The 17,609-nt window shown below is 38.3% G+C and overlaps 2 protein-coding genes across 2 annotated transcripts; one reads left to right on the plus strand and one right to left on the minus strand.

Annotated features, from left to right (window-relative positions):
• Positions 1-1,682: 1,682 nt before the first annotated feature.
• Positions 1,683-10,315, plus strand: LOC107557304 (protein DENND6B-like). Its single transcript, XM_016240690.1, has 20 exons — positions 1,683-2,002; positions 2,214-2,252; positions 2,397-2,439; positions 2,539-2,651; positions 2,760-2,840; positions 3,025-3,130; positions 4,286-4,365; positions 4,549-4,611; positions 4,720-4,775; positions 4,859-4,981; positions 5,210-5,305; positions 5,758-5,852; positions 5,960-6,025; positions 6,172-6,236; positions 6,332-6,421; positions 6,537-6,590; positions 6,719-6,822; positions 7,006-7,108; positions 9,300-9,374; positions 9,492-10,315. The coding sequence occupies exons 1-20, from the start codon at positions 1,850-1,852 to the stop codon at positions 9,612-9,614; spliced, it is 1,728 nt and encodes a 575-aa protein (XP_016096176.1). The 5' UTR covers positions 1,683-1,849; the 3' UTR covers positions 9,615-10,315.
• A 1,738-nt stretch (positions 10,316-12,053) lies between these two features.
• Positions 12,054-15,739, minus strand: LOC107557305 (GRIP and coiled-coil domain-containing protein 1-like). The gene is made up of 2 exons (XM_016240691.1): positions 14,435-15,739; positions 12,054-14,006 (listed from the first exon to the last, which is right to left on the minus strand). Exons 1-2 carry the CDS (start codon positions 15,521-15,523, stop codon positions 12,705-12,707), a joined length of 2,391 nt encoding a protein of 796 aa, XP_016096177.1. The 5' UTR covers positions 15,524-15,739; the 3' UTR covers positions 12,054-12,704.
• Between the last annotated feature and the right edge of the window lie 1,870 nt (positions 15,740-17,609).

The following is a 17,609-nucleotide window of genomic DNA, read 5'->3' on the forward strand; positions in this document are numbered from 1 at the left end:
GAGACACACAACAGTTCTTCTGTGGCTTTATAGGTAATATTTTCACGTACACATTTTAGCTTAAATCAGACAATATTGTGTCTAATATATACCACAATATTTACTTCTTATTATTGAATTGTTGTAAATAAATATCACATTTGCAACTGGTCAGTGTTCAAAAAAGGCTGGGAAATCACTTCATGTAAGAGTGATTACTGATAAACTGTCTGAAAAAAAGAAAGTCATGTTTTAGAGAAGAAAAAAATCACATACTGACTTTCAAAGCTCCTACAGAGTAACGACTTTCTACTTCGAGGACCTTGATAGAAATGTAGTGAAAAGTACAATATTTGTCTTTCAAATGTAGTGAAGTTAAAGTCATAAGTTCCCAGAAAAAATAATACTCAAGTACAGTACAGATACTCAAAAAGTGTACTTAAGTACAATACTCAAGTAAATGTACTTAGTTACTGTCCGCCTCTGGTCATACCACAAGCATTATATATCCACTGACACATGCTGAGATAGTGTTAAATATTTGAATATTTGCCATGTTTGATATTCTTTAATCATCAGTTCCGTACCCTCTCCTTTTCCCCCATCTTCTTTAATAGGACAATTCCTAATTTATTTTCACTCTTATACTTCTAATGAAATTGCTCCCCATTGTACTTTGGCTTGATAGCTGAATAATTGAATAAAGGAATAATTTTTTTTTCTTCTTGTATGTTGAATTAGCATTAATAAAAAAAGGGGGACGACTTAAAAATGTTTACGCTGCAGTGCAATATTGGTTCTCAAGTGGGATTCTCAAATAGAAATCAAAATAAAAACGTTGCAATTAAAATGACAAATCTGGATTTATATGTATTATTTATTTTAAATTATTTTGCGTCAGCCTACTTGAGATTCCCTCTTGAGAGCCAATATCACATGGAAGAGGATTAAATCATTCCTCCCCTCGTGAGGGCATTTTGATGGCATTAGAATGGATTGAAAATTCTAAGTTAAACAGAACTTTAATTTGCAGCGACTCTGTCTCTGTACTGCAGAGTCTCAAGACCGGCATAGTTAAGAATCACCAGGAGCTTTTTTATTATGTTATGTCTATCTATTCAAGAATAAAGAATAAAGGTGATGAGGTTATATTTATGTGGGTCCCAGCACAAATGGGCATTATAGGAAATGAAAAAATAGACAAAATAGCTAAGAAAGCACTGCAAAAAGAGAGCATAGAAGCAGTCATCAACCCTTCAAGATCAGAAGGAAAGAGTAGCCTATAGTGTGGGGAAAATGATTAAAGAATGGCAACAAAGGTTACTTTGATTAAAAAAAGAGTTGGCATTGTGGAAAATAAGGGAGGAAACAGGAGAGAAGAGACTATTACGACCAGAGTAAGAATAGGGCATAATAAATTAAATAGCACTCTTCATATTATGGGAAAACATCCAACTGGGTTTTGTGACCAGTGGCAAATACCCGAGACTGTAGAACATGTGCTTATTAATTGTTCAAAATATGAATTACAGAGGATGGATATGATAAACGACATGGAAAAAAATAGGACTAACAGGACGTGGAGTAAAGAATATAATGGACTGCAGTAGGAGTGAACAAGGAATGAAATATTTGATTTGCTTTCTGACTAAAACGGGACTCGTGACAAGAATATGATGACTAAAGTATAGGGAAATAACTAGAACCAGAAGATGGCAGTGATGCAACGTTAAGGATGCAAGCTGCCATTAAAACCCAAAGAAGAAGAAGAAGAAGAGTGCGCTGCTTATCCACAATGGTTTTTAAACGATGACCGAGAACGCGACTATTCACAAAAGCAAGCGGTTCTCAAATGGATTTTTAGGTCACAATGGACCCATTTGACAGCTCCGATTCTCTGGAAGGGCCATCAAAGACTGCGGCGACAAACGCAGAGGTACCGGTGCCGTGGTCGCGCTTCTCTGCCTGGCTCGAGTGTGTGTGCGTCGTTACCTTCGACCTCGAGCTCGGACAAGCCATAGAGGTACACAAATGATGTGCATGTACCCCTAACATCTGTTTGCTTATTTGTTTGTTACACGCATAACGCTTTCCAAGTGGGCAGTAATCCGCCTGTGGGAAAAAATGCTGTGACAGTGCAATGGTGAACCATTCTGATTGTAATATCGCCACTGTAACCACAGCAACAGCAGCATCTCTGTGTATCCCTAACATTTGTTTTATGTTGTTATCAGCTCGTTTACCCCCAGGATGTCAAACTCACAGAGAAAGAGGTAAGCTTAATTTGATTTAAATATTGTATTTATTTTCCAGCAGCAATATTGTAACTATATAAAGCAAAATATGCTACAGCGATTTTCAAAACACTCAGTTCTTTCTAAAAGTACTAAAACCCTTCGCTTCCTTCTGTCTTTTAGAAAACAAGCATCTGTTACTTATCGTTTCCTGACTCCTACTCAGGTAATGTGCTGGCACAGGCTGATCTCATCAGTGCTTTCATGATAAACAGCTGAAACATGAGCATTACAGCTCAATCACATGAGTGCATGTCTATCCCAGGATGCCTGGGGGACACACAGTTGAGCTTCAGACTGCGGCAGTCGGTGGGCCGCAGTAGCTCTTGGTTTGGACATGAGGATGCGTACAACAGGGATGCACCTGTGACCCTGCAGGTTAGAAACAGACTGGCTCTGAATTAAGACATTTCACAGCATCACAACTGATTGACATGTGCTTTGGACCGAAACAATTTGCATGTAAATGATCGCGCTGTCTTTCAGAAGGAGCATGCACATTTCCACGGGTATGTGTATTTCAGGCAAGTGAAAGATGCGTCTGTGAAAAGGGGTTACTTTCAGAAGGTGTGTAACTGAACTGAAGATACACATGTTTGTTCTGGTTTCTCACTATGAGCTGTTGCATTCGAATTAGACTTTACACTTTATTTGAATGAATTTAGTCAAGGTCCTTGTGGTCAAATGATATACTGGAATAAATGACTGTTGTGTATTTTGATGTGATGGTGGTGAATTTCTATATCCCTAGTCTCTGGTGGTGGTGTCCAGACTGCCGTTTGTGAACCTTTTCCATTCGCTGCTGCAGGTCATTGCTCCGGAGTACTTTGAAAAGCACGAACCTTGTCTGGAGACAGGTGAGGCCAGCTTGATTTGATTAAAGGCAGGGTGTGTGATTTTTCAAAAACACTTTAGAAAACTGATTTGGGCCGAATCGCAAAACAAACTTGTAGCCAATCAGCAATAAGGGGCGTGTCTACTCGTGATGTGGAGGAGAGCGCGTTCAGTGCATGGGACGGACATTAGCCGAGCCGAGCGATAAGAGATGGCGGATAAAAAAACAAAAGAGGAAAACGTCTGCGGACCGATAAGGCAAGAAATAGGACCCGTGTAAATATCGGATCAGCTTTCCAGCGCTGGAGAGAACTCAAGGAGCGGAGGCCTGCGATCGGACGCAGAGGTTGCTTTGTTTCTTCTCAATAGGTGAGTAACACCGTGTCTACAACAGCTAAAGTCTGCCTACACTGGACGCACACAAAATCATTTGAAATTTGTGTCAGCACGTCTTAAATAGACCCCTGGCAGCAGTTTTCTGTCAGGGATTTGTTGCACCGCGCCGCTCACGTCCGTAGACATGGTGTAATATTGGTTTTGCTTTGTTTCACAGAACTAATCGTTTTCTGGGTTGCGTACGTATATGTGGGGCGGAGCTATCAAAATGGGGGCAAGACCCTTTTGGGGTAGGGGCGTGTTTGTTTTGGTGATTTCAAATATCAACATAGGCTACCAGAAATCACTTACTCTGCCTTTAAAAAAAAAAATCACGTTTCCACAAAACAAATATTAAGGAGCACAAGCCTTTTCAACATTGATAATAATAAAAATATTTCTTGAGCACCAGCATATTGGAATGATTTCTGAAGGATCACATGACACTGAAGGCTGGAGTAATGGCTGCAGAAAATACAGCTTTGCCATCATAGGAATAAATTACATTTTAAAATATATTTGATCCAATAAATGCAGCCTTAATGAGCATGAGAGACGCAAAACAATCGTACCTACTCCAAACTTTTGAATGGTAGTGTTTATATAATATATATGTGTATATGTAGTACATAAATCAACCAGGTAATTCAGTAAAGATTTACATACACATGAAGACCACCCAAGGAAACAAACATTTGCATGCCGGCATTCATATACTGCCTTTAAAATATCAAACAGACGGCTCAAGTTATTTCGGTGTCTTTAATCTCAAATCCTCAATCATGTTGGTCAATATCTTTCAGTCTGTAATGAGATTGACCAATGGCCAGCGCCAGTACCAGGACAGACACTCAACTTACCTGTGATGGGTGTGGTGATGCAGGTGAGGATATTATGGATGGAAAAACTCTTCAGAACGAACATCATTCTCATACATTTGAGTAAAACGACACTTACAGCATGGTATTTGGTGTTTTTGACGTCTTACCAATTTGATGTCTTATGTAATTTTGTTATTAATCTGTCATCTGTTCAGTTTATCAAATGCTGATTTTTGGCTTTGCAGGTTAGAATTCCCTCAAAAGTCGAAACACCAGGAGGAAGCCCTGTAAAACAACCACAAACAGAGGTGCCTACCATATTTTATTATGGTATTATATCATATTTTACTATGACAGTCATGCACACACATGCTTTTATTTTAACATACGATTGACATGCGGTTTCATTTGTCCAGAATCTGCTCCCCGCCCCCACGGTTCTTCCATCAGTTCACGAGTTGGATCATTTTAAGTGAGTATTACACTGGTTGTACATGTTATGTTGATTTTATAGCCATCACTAACAGCTGCCCTAATTGACCTTCATGTAATCAGATGTTTCCAGTCAGTCCTGATTCACGTGCAGATGCTCTGGGAGCTCATGTTGCTAGGAGAGCCAGTGGTTGTCATGGCACCCTCTCCAACCGTCTCCTCGGAGACTGTGCTGGCCCTAGTCAGGTGTGGACATTGCGTTCTTCAATCTCTCCTTCCAGAAACACATGAACACAAGTTATTATTAGGAACTTATAATAGTGACAATGACAGCAGATAGGGTTTCTATTGGTCTGTTTCTATTAGTTTTTGTGAAATAGCAAAAGCATTTTAAATATAAACACTTTTCTTAGTAAAAAAAATATTGTTAGGGCATAGTGTATATTTTATATATGTTTTATGTTCATTGTTTAGTGCTATCGCCCCACTGCGCTACTGTGGTGATTACAGACCTTACTTCACCATTCATGACAGTGAGTTCAAGGAGTACACAACCAGGACTCAGGCTCCGTAAGCAAAAACTTCCACGCCACCTTAGTTCACCCAAAAATGAAAATACTGTAATTGTTTACTCACCATCATGTCTTTCAAAACTCGTGGTTTTCTTTCACAAAAGATCATTTTAAAGAATGATTTAAGCCGTATAATGAAAGTGAGTGGGGACTGGAAATGTCAAGGTGCAAAATAACAAAAAGGCATCATCCGGTTCCTTCCGGCAAAGCTATCATGACTTGGAAGCTTGGAATATAGCACACATTAATGTATAGACCAGTCTTATGGTGCTTTTTGTCATTTAGTAGTTGACAAAGTCCCCAAAAAACAGCAGCCAGAATATTCTTCAAAAATTCACCTTTTTCATTTTTGGGTAAAACCTTGACTAGATGTGAGCTATTTTAATACCCCTGTAGAAAACAACATTTCCGGTGCAGGATATGACTCTTTAGTCTATTTTCTGCTTTCAGGCCCAATGTGATACTTGGTGTCACAAATCCTTTCTTTATAAAGACCTTTCAATGCTGGCCACACATTATTCGCCTCGGAGACCTGAAGATGTCTGGTAAATAATGCTTCATTTTAGCAACAAGGCTTCTCTGACAGTCCTTTGATTTCATATGATTTTGGCATATTACACATGAGAGATTTCTGAATGGAGCTTTTCTGCAGGTGATTTACCAAAGCAAGTGAAGGTCAAGAAACTGGCAAAGTTAAAAACACTGGATACTAAAACAGGTATGCACGCAATCTTTGCAGCAATCTTATGTGCTAAATAAAACGTGAACGTGTGTATACACACACACACACACGTGTATATATATATATATATATATATACACAATATACAATTTTAATGATTTTTTTAAACCTATACCATAAAGGTATATACACAACATACAAGACCTTCCTTCACAAAGACAAAGCTTTCATTAAGCGACTCTTAAAGGTAGGCTACAAATGTTCCTTCTTGAAACTTGACATTTAAGTTGAAAGTAAAATGATGTAGATCTCCTTGCTGTGGTTTTTCATTTTGACTTTTAGGGTATCCAGAAAAAAAGGCCATCAGAAGTGCAGAGTGCCATTTTGAGGCGGCATCTGTTGGAGCAAACGGAGAGTTTCATTCTTCCGCTGGTAAAAACAAGTTTAAAAACGTTTTTTGCACCTTTGTTCAGAGATTAATGACAGCTTTACTGTTTCATTTCATTCACTAAGCAGTCTTGAGCGTCACACCCATTTTTTTCTTTAGGAACGATATTTGGAAAGCCTAATGCCGCTGCAGAGATCTATGTCTCCATGGAAGGTTGGTTCAAGATGATCTAGATCAGATAAGGAAGACATATATGAGGGATTGATTATGTTGGACCTCAAATATAAAGTGAAGTCTTGGGATTCAAGTGGCAATGAAACAGTTGTGTATGTATGTCTCAGACCCCTCCTCAGATCCGGTCCTTCTCTCAGGATGAGTTCATGAAGACCCTGGAGCAAGCGGGGCAGCAACTAACACTGAAAGGAGATTGGACAGGCCTGTACAGGTAACATGCCAGGGTTGCATTTCCCGAAAGCATCATATGCCCATTGGCATCAATAATCTGTACAATCTACCTAGGCAATGCTCCTTTGATGAGAAGCGCAGCCAAGGACATTGGGGAACTAAAGACTGAAACTTCCTGTTAATTGTTCTTATAATATAATAAATGTTTCTATGTGGCTTTCAGGCGTTTCTTCCATTCACCAAACTTTGATGGCTGGTATCGGCTCAGGCACAGAGAGATGACTCAGAAAGTGGAATGTCTTCATTTAGAGGCCATCTGTGCAACTGTGAGTATGATATTGGATCTGGAATCGGTCTCTGCTTTACTTTTTAAATGTTATTATTGTTATCAGTTCAGAAATTTTGTGCAAATAAAAGAATGTTTAAAGGATTCGTTCACCCAAAAATGATACACCCTCAAGTCGTTCCAAACCTGTATGACTTTTTCTTCTGTTTAACACAAAAAGAGGAATTCTGAGGAATTGAACTGGTCGCTCTTTTCCATGCAATTACACTAAATGTAAACAAAGGCTTTGAAGCTTCTAAAAGGATGCAAAAGCACCGTAAAAAGCATCATAAAAGGATAATAACAGTAGTCTGTATAACTAACACTACCGTTAAAAAGTTTGATGTCAGACAGTTTGAAAGAAATGAATGCTTTTATTTAGCAAGTATGCATCAAGTTGAAGAAAATTGACTGTAAATACATTTATAATGTTTCAACAGTTTCAAATAAATGCAGTTTTTTTTTTTTTTACTTTCTATTCATCAAAAAAAAATCCTAAACTAAATATATTGTGATTTCCACAAAAATATTAAGCTCCACAGTTGTTTTTAACATTGATAATAATATTAAATGTTTCTTTTAATATTTTCTGAAGGATCATGTGCCATTGAAGACTGGAGTAATGGCTGCTGAAAATTCAGCTTTACCATTACATTAATAAACTACATTTGAAAATATATTTAAATAGTGCTGTCAATGGATTAAAAAATTACTAATTAATTGCACTTCTGAATTTAATCCCACCTAACATTAATTTTTTTAAATATACTTTTATATTGCAATAATTTTGCATTCAATCTTCAAATTAATGTAGAAGCAACATACACTATATTTGTTTAATGGCATCTTTTTTATGACTGAAGGCGGGTATCACTACTGATGTCTCTATGAAATTGTTTTTTTTTCTCTCTCTAATATTTAACCATTAACTATAGTAGTATAATTGAGAGCTATCAATTTGAACATTTATTAACCTTTAAAAAATAACTTCTAATTTAAGTGAACTTAAAACAATCTTCACATAAACCCATTATAATGTCATATTTAGCTACCTGTGCCCTTCAGCAAGTAGGAAATACACAGAAATTGAATAAAGTTGTCAAACACTAAATTCTAAATTAAATATAGATAAATCCTTAAAGCTACAAAAGTTATTGATTTCCTATTATTTTTTTCTTTTGTTCTTTGATTCACAGCAGCTGGGTTATTAGGTTATTTTGGCTGCTTTAAGAGCTGCCGCTGCTGAACATGACGTGGATCTGACACGCATCGTATTTTCTCACAACTCTTTACCTTTTCTGACCCACTTCAGGTCTTAAAGTCTCTATTAATGAGCTGATGAGTTGAATCGGGTGTGTTAGATGAGGGAGGCAGTGCTGCTGCTCCAGGACAGTTTTGAAAACCACTGCATTTCAGAGACATGTTCTTAAATGTGACTCCTATATAACAAATACTTACATGCACAGTTTTAAGGCAGCTTTAATCATCTTTTTGGTAACTTCAGTTTACTGACGACATAACTACGACATTACATGCTCGTAATTTCTTTTGCACTTTAATATGAAATTATATAGGCTAAATCGCACGTAGCCGCATTATCTTTTTCCGCGCTCGTTTGACTAGCGCCTGGTGCTGAGGCAAAATTGGAGTGCTCTCCTGAAAAGTCTCCCGTTTGATGTGGTCGTAAAGATGTTCGGCGTCTAAATAAATGCAATTATTTTCAAGAAAAAAGAGACAGAAGCAGCAGTTGTGAGTGGGGTGGCCAACCCTGTGCGTCTTTATAAACTATATGATCGCTAAGAGGAACGGACTGAAATTTAAGTTGTTATTTACAGAATCTTCACCTCCAGTCTGCTGTTAACTATTGTGACTAGATCATTCAAAAATCATTCAGGTTTTGTGACTCTGGATCAACTGATTATCCTCAAAGGAATGATTGGTTCGCGTCTCTATTTCTCGAATGAACTTTAATAAACCAAAGATAACAGGATGTGAAGATTTTCAGTAAATAACGACTTCAATTTCAGTCTGTTTTTAGTTGCATGGAAAAGCGCGACCGAAATCCTTCTTTTGTGCTCCACAGAAAGGAAATCCTACAGGTTCAGAACAACATAAGGGTAAGTAAATAATAACTGTAATTTTAATTCATGAATTTTGGTTCATTTAATTTGTTTTGTTTTCATTTAATTCAGGATCTGCTGACATGGACCAAAGACAAATCAGAGGTGGAGATTGTTGACCTCATCCTGAAGCTTCGGGAGAAACTGGTGAGTAAAACAGTTAAAAACCGCCGCTTTTTGAATATGATGGGGATAAAAGTGAATTGTTTGTTTTTTACAATAAAACATGTGCCTTATATCTCTTCTTCTGTATGTCCTACCCAGATGAGAGCTCGAAAACACCAGCTTCCGGTGAAAGAAGAACTTCTAGTGAGATTAGAGCAGTCCATCCAGACCATCATCAGCTCCTTGCCAGAGGATCTACAGACATTATTACACAGACAATGACAATCAGACCCACGTGAACAACACTGACCAGCAGATCCACTGATACATACATAGACTGTCTGTCTAGAATATACCAGCTATATATGAACCCATAACACCCGCACAGCTATCAACCCAGGTAAACCCATACACTACCTGAGAGGCCTTTCATTTTGGATGTACAGTACTGGAGAGAAACAACAGATACTGCTGCTATATGAGGTCATAGATGACACATGAAGAACACAGAAAACATTGATACTTCGATTAAAATCATTTTAATTCCTCAGCTAGACTTTACACCAGATTTTAGATGTCTGCTAAATTTAACATGCACCAAGTATTTAAAGCCTGCAGTCAGTTAGCACTGCATGACATTAATTTTATAAATCAACATTTAGTCAAGTAGATTAATTAAAGGATGAACAAATTGACTTTTAATTGGAATATGCAGCATGTATTTAGCACATGCAGTGACGTTCATAAGTATGTATGACATGTTCATTTAAGATGCTTTTATGATTATTTATTAAATATCAATGCTTTTATTCCAGTGATGGTTTTTAGTTATTTAGGGACATTTTGAAGCTCATTGGCATACCTGACCCATTAAAAAGACACTGCAGCACTTTTGGCTATTATTTATTTATTTTATACCTTACCTGATCTTTTACCTTTGCACAGGTACACCTATACTGTGTCGTTTGGCCAGTTTTTATTATTTTTATATTAGAAGCTGACTGTCCAGGCAATTTTTTAACCATTTAGATTTGATTTTATTGAGGGCTGGATTAACAGACTCCGGATTAACATACTCTGGATTAAGATTTATCTAATACTAGACAGATTTTAATTTATTATATATAATGGGATTTATGAACGACTGAGCAGTGGCAGTGAACTTGGTCACATGAGAGAATTAAATGATGTTTCGTAAATAGTTTTGTGATTGGAGAATGTCAAATTCAATGCCATTAATACGCAATACAATCATGTATAAGCTACTCACTCCGTCTGTATATAATGTGTTTGCCAGTCATGAATGTTCCTTTTTTTTTATACAACCTGAACCTTATTTGAAAAGGAAATGTTGGTTGTTCTCTTTAGTTGTGCTATGGCACTCTTGATTCAGTTTTGAACCTCATGCTGAACATTTTATTCATATTTAGATTTTTTCAGTTGTAGTTTGTGTAGGTGCCTATTCTGTGATTTTTGTGTTTGATTATTTATCTTTCCATTCACTGAAATGGTTCTAAGTTTCATTTTAAAATTTGCCACTTCTGCAGTATTATAAAATGTTTATTTGAAAGAGCCATATGTTTTTATGGTTGGGATTGTTTTATTAAAGTACATCTTTGAACAGAACAGCAGTAAGCGTTTGGATGTAAATTATATTTTAGCCATATGCTTATTCAAATGTGTTACTCAGTCGTAGACCTTGAGAAACCCCTCAACACTGCACATTTTGGGAAGACTTCCTGATGTGATGCACCTGATTCGACTCATCTGCTTATTAGTAGTGTTCATAAACTTAACAGAGTGTATCAGTGGAGCCACATACAAAATGTGCAGCTGGGAAACACCAAGACTGAAAATACTGGCTGAATTTAAATATACTACTCTTGATTATTTATTTGCAGAAATATTAAAGAGTAGTATTGTATTTCATATTCAGCCACGGTTTTAAATTATGCAAGGAGTGCCTATGTTTTAATAACAAGTACACACATTGCAGATTCCTCAATATACTGTAGTTTAGTTTTTATAATATATATTTTATAATATATAATAATCAACTAAGCACTTGGTAGTAGAGAAAAAAACATTTTCAAGTTTTTTTTTATTGACATGATTATTCCAGCTTATTTAAATAATACTAGAAGCTGAAACATTAAAATAAAAAAACCATCTTGAAATGATTGTGTTGTGTGACTGAATTTTTATTTTTTGAAATTTTTGCTGAGTTGCTTAGACAGTGGAGTGATGGATTTTACAAATTGTAAGTTGAAAAATAAATGTTTTTAAATGTATATATTGTATTAATACACTAATTTAATTTAAAATAAAATGCTGAAGAGAGCAAAATAGTTTGTTTAGGTCAAAATTGAAAATACACATTTACCTGACTGATCAAATTTATAAGACAAACCAAGATAAGCGTGAAAATGATCTGTAATTAGTTTTCTCAAAAAAGCATATGTACAAGCATATGTACAGCTTATATAAAGGAATATCAGTGTAGTCATCAAATGCCCTAGGCCAGGGGTGTCCAAGCTCGGTCCTGGAGGGCCGGTGTCCTGAAGAGTTTAGCTCCAACCCCAATTAAAGACACCTGAACCAGCTAATCAAGCTCTTACTAGGCATACTAGAAACTTAAAGGCAGGTGTGTTGAGGCAAGTTGGAGCTAAACTCTGCAGGACACCGGCCCTCCAGGACCGTGTTTGGGCAGCCCTGCCCTAGGCTGTCAGGAAAAAAACAGAGCTTACTACAATATATCCCCCAAAAAATCTGTATGATGATAAAGTAGCTCACATCTTTCTTAAGATAAAATTCAAACTGATATAGGTTTACAAACTCAAAGCAACTGTTGATATATATATATATATATTAAATTAATACATATTCCCAATAAAAACCCTGGAATTAGCTTTGTGTTAAATATATACATGGAGTTCCTCACGACAATATAGGAAAAGTGCCGCTGTCTGAAGGCATTACTTGCTAGATTCCCTCATAAAAGCCTGTTAGAGCTTTTTAAGAACATTTTCTTTGGCACAACCCCTTCTGTAGATGTTAACCTTTCAAATTAACCAAATAGTGTTACATTACGTCTCCAGTTATTATACAAAATAAATGACAATAGTGTCAAGATCTAATTCTGTTGCACACACAGGAGGGAAGTTCTGGATGACTGGTTAACTGTGTTACATGATCCAATACTGGATTCAAATCATTCATAGACTGTGTAGTATCCTGTCATGCAATAGTTGGAGTACATATGTCATTATCGGAAACATATCCACATTGTTGCTTCTGATATACCTTCTCACACTGCACACAAAAAAAGTGGTCAATAAAAATAAATGAATATCTCAGCACAAGTCGTTTGCATCATCTCATCCCTGTCATCCACCAACTGTGGTGTTGCTGCTTCAGCACAGCTTGTTTCTCTTGAGGACTAAAGTGCAAAATAGTCAAAATGGCCGTGAGCGTCTGCTGGCGCCCTCTGGTGTCATGGAGCGTGAGAAACCTATAAATGACGTTCTTGAGATACTCAAGGTTGGCCCCATCTCTCCCCTGGTCCCGAATACGCTTGTCCAACTCACACCGTAGCTCAGCGACCTCTTCTTCATGCCTCTCGCCATTAGCAATCAGCTTTCCTTGTAGCTGATGCAAGTCTTCCTCTAGATGATGCTTTTGTTTGCGCAAGGCGGCCACATCCACCTCCTTGCGTGCCAGCTGTTCAGCGTACAACAATAAAGTCGGCTCGTTGGGCCCAGCTAGTTTTAGAGCTTGAGCAATAATGTCGCTTTCTTGTTCTGGATCATCTTCCTCTAGGTCACCTCCTTCTATCGCTGTGCTGTTATTTGTAGCTTGCCTTCCAAAGCCGATCACCGTGGCCGCCCGGAGTCGCTCCAGCTCAAGGTCTTTTTCCGCAAGAAGAGCCATGGTGCGATCTCTCTGTTTGTGCAACTCTTCCTCAAGCCGCAAGAAGTTCTCCCTGTGTTGAGCCTCCAGCCTCTCGACTTCCTGTTTGTGGGTCTGCTGGAGTGCTACAAGCGCTTGTTGCCGCTCCTCCAGGTCCCGTTTGTGCTGGACTTCCGCTTCGTCGGAAATTATACGAAGGTTGATGTACTTCTCCTTCAGCTCGGCCAGCTGGTCACGTGCTTCTTCTAACTCTTTGGCCTGGTTGCCATCTTTTGTGTTCTTGTTTTTCAGAACACCCTGCGCCCTCATTTTGTAGCGCTCAAACTCCTCCCTAAGCTGCCGGAGCTCTTGCTGGTAGTGAAGCACTGATGCCTTCTCGCTCTCTGAGACTTCCTGGTTCTTTTCTCCTTCCAGTAGCCTTTCGATGTCCAGACTCTGGTCTTGAGATCTTTGCGCAGCCAGGAGGAGTAGCTTCTTCACCTTCTCGAGTTTGTCCTTTAACACGTCCACGTTCAAGCTGGTGTCATCGATGTTTAGATCGGAGGTCGTTGACCTGTTGACTGCTGCGATGGCGAGGGTTTTATTCTCAGTGTCGAGTTGAAGGATGCGTTCTCGCAGCCTCTGAGCGTTTTGTTGGTCCTTCTGTCTTGCCTTCTCGCAGGCACCCAGTAGTTCGGAGAGCTCAGACACTCGCTCCTCAAGGCTGGCAACTCGTGCTTCCTCCATTTGTGCCTGTTCTTGGAGACGCTCATCTGCTTGTGCCACCTGCAAAGATACACAAAGGAAATTAGAATGTTTAGATTAGCATCAGACCAGGGGTGTCTGATCCTGCACCTGGAGGGTGACTATCCTGTAGAGTTTAGCTTCAATCTTAATTTAACATACCTAAACCAACTAATCAAGGTCTTCAGCATTACAAGAAAATTCCAGGCAAGCGTGTTTGAGATTGGATCTTAACTCGACAGGTCATTGGTTATCCAGTAGCAGGACTGGACACCCCTGCAACAGACTGATTATATCAGCCAGTCTAATTAATTAAGAATAAGTGAGTAGACGTTTATCTAGGGGTGAATCAATTTTAAAATTAGCAGCCAGTTTAATCAAGTGGGTGGAATGAATAAATGCTGGAAACCTAACATTCCGTGGACTTGTAAAATTGCAAAACTGTAAAATACGACCTCTTTTAAATGTACCTTTCTAATTTCCTGCTGAAGTTGCTGGTTGAAGTGAGCTTTGAGCTCTGCAATCTCTTGCTGGAGCTCCTCAACACGTGGATCAGGTTTGCTCTTCTCCGCTGCTGCAGCCTTTAGGCTCTTCCTCAGCTCCTCTCGTTCCTGAGTGATCTCTTTCAGCTGCGTTTCATAATCTATCCCTCGGTCTGCCGCCTGCATGGCTTCAGCCAACGCCTCTCGCGAATCCTCCAGTTTGAGTTCAGCATCCTGTCTCAGTCCCCTCTCCTCCTGCAGGAGTTTCTGGAGCTCTCGGAGCATGAGCGCATGATCGCCCTGCTCCTGCTCCCGTTCGTGCTGCTGGGTGATGACACGGGCTTTGCTCTCTGCCAGCTGCTCCTGCAGGCTCTGAATCTCCACCTGGTGCTGCTTCTGCTCTTCCTCCATCCTGGCCTGCAGCTCCTCCAGTTCCTGCTTCATCTTGCGCTTGTCCGCCTGGAATGAAGCTTCCATTCTGGACTTTTCTTGAGTGACGGTGGCTAAGGAACTGGTCAGAGTGGACAGCTGCGTCTTTAGTTGGATGACACGGCGGTCTGTGTCCGCTGAAGGAGGCGGCATCTCCGTACATCCACTGCTGCTGGAGCTGATACCACTTTCAGACCCACTCGCCTCCTCAGATAGCTGGGGCATCGCGTTTGCGACAGTCCCAGCGGTGGCTCCATCTACAGCACAGCTTTGGTCCTCCTCTATTTGGTCTCCTTTAGTACTGTTGCTGGTCACGCTAGTGGCCGTTTCAACAGAGGCTGCTGTATCCAGGCTGTCTTCGCTGTGAAGTGAAGATCGGTCATCCCCAAGGTCAGAGGGCAAAGGTCGTTCAGCGTTTTCTGAACCTCCACCAAAAGACAGCTGGCTTAAATCGACTTCTTGCGAAATGGTCAGAACCTTCAGGCTGGCTTCCAACGCCTCTTTTTCCTTAAGTAGGCTTTGGTACGCTCTGACAACATCTTTAAAACGTGTCTGATACTTCACAAGCTGTTTCTTCTGCACTTCGATGGTTTCCAGCAGTTCCTTCTTGCTCGAGCCTCCACCAAAATTCATACTGAACTTCTCCATGGTGTACCAGTGTCAGTCAGGTTTCATACTCTCTGATGTGATCTCCACCTGCAAAGTAAACATGATATTTGGAGTTTGCTTCAAACCTAAACATCTCCAAAATGCTTTTGTGAATAATGTTTGTTTCACACTTCAGAATTATCTATGGAAAGCACAAATTATAAAATGAAAATAAAACAAACACTCATAATTTCACATTAAGCTTTTTCGTGTTTGTTGTTAAGTCTTTGAGACTGCTTTTGCCTGGTATTTTAAGAAAATACTGACTATATTTATTGCTCATATCTTTGATTGTTGCCTTTAACTAAATAGTTAGCAAATTTGTAAAGGTGTGAGAATACATACATTATATTAAATTCCTTTACTTTTTAAATGTTATTATTGTTATCAGTTCAGAAATTTTGTGCAAATAAAAGAATGTTTAAAGGATTCGTTCACCCAAAAATGATACACCCTCAAGTCGTTCCAAACCTGTATGACTTTTTCTTCTGTTTAACACAAAAAGAGGAATCCTGAGGAATTGAACTGGTCGCTCTTTTCCATGCAATTACACTAAATGTAAACAAAGGCTTTGAAGCTTCTAAAAGGATGCAAAAGCACCGTAAAAAGCATCATAAAAGGATAATAACAGTAGTCTGTATAACTAACACTACCGTTAAAAAGTTTGATGTCAGACAGTTTGAAAGAAATGAATGCTTTTATTTAGCAAGTATGCATCAAGTTGAAGAAAATTGACTGTAAATACATTTATAATGTTACAAAAATGTTTCAAATAAATGCAGTTTTTTTTTTTTTTACTTTCTATTCATCAAAAAAAAAATCCTAAACTAAATATATTGTGATTTCCACAAAAATATTAAGCTCCACAGTTGTTTTTAACATTGATAATAATATTAAATGTTTCTTTTAATATTTTCTGAAGGATCATGTGCCATTGAAGACTGGAGTAATGGCTGCTGAAAATTCAGCTTTACCATTACATTAATAAACTACATTTGAAAATATATTTAAATAGTGCTGTCAATGGATTAAAAAATTACTAATTAATTGCACTTCTGAATTTAATCCCACCTAACATTAATTTTTTTAAATATACTTTTATATTGCAATAATTTTGCATTCAATCTTCAAATTAATGTAGAAGCAACATACACTATATTTGTTTAATGGCATCTTTTTTATGACTGAAGGCGGGTATCACTACTGATGTCTCTATGAAATTGTTTTTTTTTCTCTCTCTAATATTTAACCATTAACTATAGTAGTATAATTGAGAGCTATCAATTTGAACATTTATTAACCTTTAAAAAATAACTTCTAATTTAAGTGAACTTAAAACAATCTTCACATAAACCCATTATAATGTCATATTTAGCTACCTGTGCCCTTCAGCAAGTAGGAAATACACAGAAATTGAATAAAGTTGTCAAACACTAAATTCTAAATTAAATATAGATAAATCCTTAAAGCTACAAAAGTTATTGATTTCCTATTATTTTTTTCTTTTGTTCTTTGATTCACAGCAGCTGGGTTATTAGGTTATTTTGGCTGCTTTAAGAGCTGCCGCTGCTGAACATGACGTGGATCTGACACGCATCGTATTTTCTCACAACTCTTTACCTTTTCTGACCCACTTCAGGTCTTAAAGTCTCTATTAATGAGCTGATGAGTTGAATCGGGTGTGTTAGATGAGGGAGGCAGTGCTGCTGCTCCAGGACAGTTTTGAAAACCACTGCATTTCAGAGACATGTTCTTAAATGTGACTCCTATATAACAAATACTTACATGCACAGTTTTAAGGCAGCTTTAATCATCTTTTTGGTAACTTCAGTTTACTGACGACATAACTACGACATTACATGCTCGTAATTTCTTTTGCACTTTAATATGAAATTATATAGGCTAAATCGCACGTAGCCGCATTATCTTTTTCCGCGCTCGTTTGACTAGCGCCTGGTGCTGAGGCAAAATTGGAGTGCTCTCCTGAAAAGTCTCCCGTTTGATGTGGTCGTAAAGATGTTCGGCGTCTAAATAAATGCAATTATTTTCAAGAAAAAAGAGACAGAAGCAGCAGTTGTGAGTGGGG

Source organism: Sinocyclocheilus grahami, unplaced genomic scaffold, assembly GCF_001515645.1.
Source record: "Sinocyclocheilus grahami isolate Dianchi unplaced genomic scaffold, SAMN03320097.WGS_v1.1 scaffold597.1, whole genome shotgun sequence".
In the NCBI taxonomy this organism is placed as follows: domain Eukaryota; kingdom Metazoa; phylum Chordata; class Actinopteri; order Cypriniformes; family Cyprinidae; genus Sinocyclocheilus; species Sinocyclocheilus grahami.

Coding starts and splice junctions, on each gene's coding strand:
- LOC107557304 (XM_016240690.1), top strand. CDS start 1,850: ATGGACCCATTTGACAGCTCCGATTCTCTGGAAGGGCCATCAAAGACT. Junction 2,440..2,538: donor GTTTCCTGACTCCTACTCAG/GTAATGTGCTGG, acceptor TGTCTATCCCAG/GATGCCTGGGGGACACACAG. Junction 2,652..2,759: donor ATGCACCTGTGACCCTGCAG/GTTAGAAACAGA, acceptor GCTGTCTTTCAG/AAGGAGCATGCACATTTCCA.
- LOC107557305 (XM_016240691.1), bottom strand. CDS start 15,523: ATGGAGAAGTTCAGTATGAATTTTGGTGGAGGCTCGAGCAAGAAGGAA. Junction 14,007..14,434: donor TTCAGCAGGAAATTAGAAAG/GTACATTTAAAA, acceptor GTATCTTTGCAG/GTGGCACAAGCAGATGAGCG.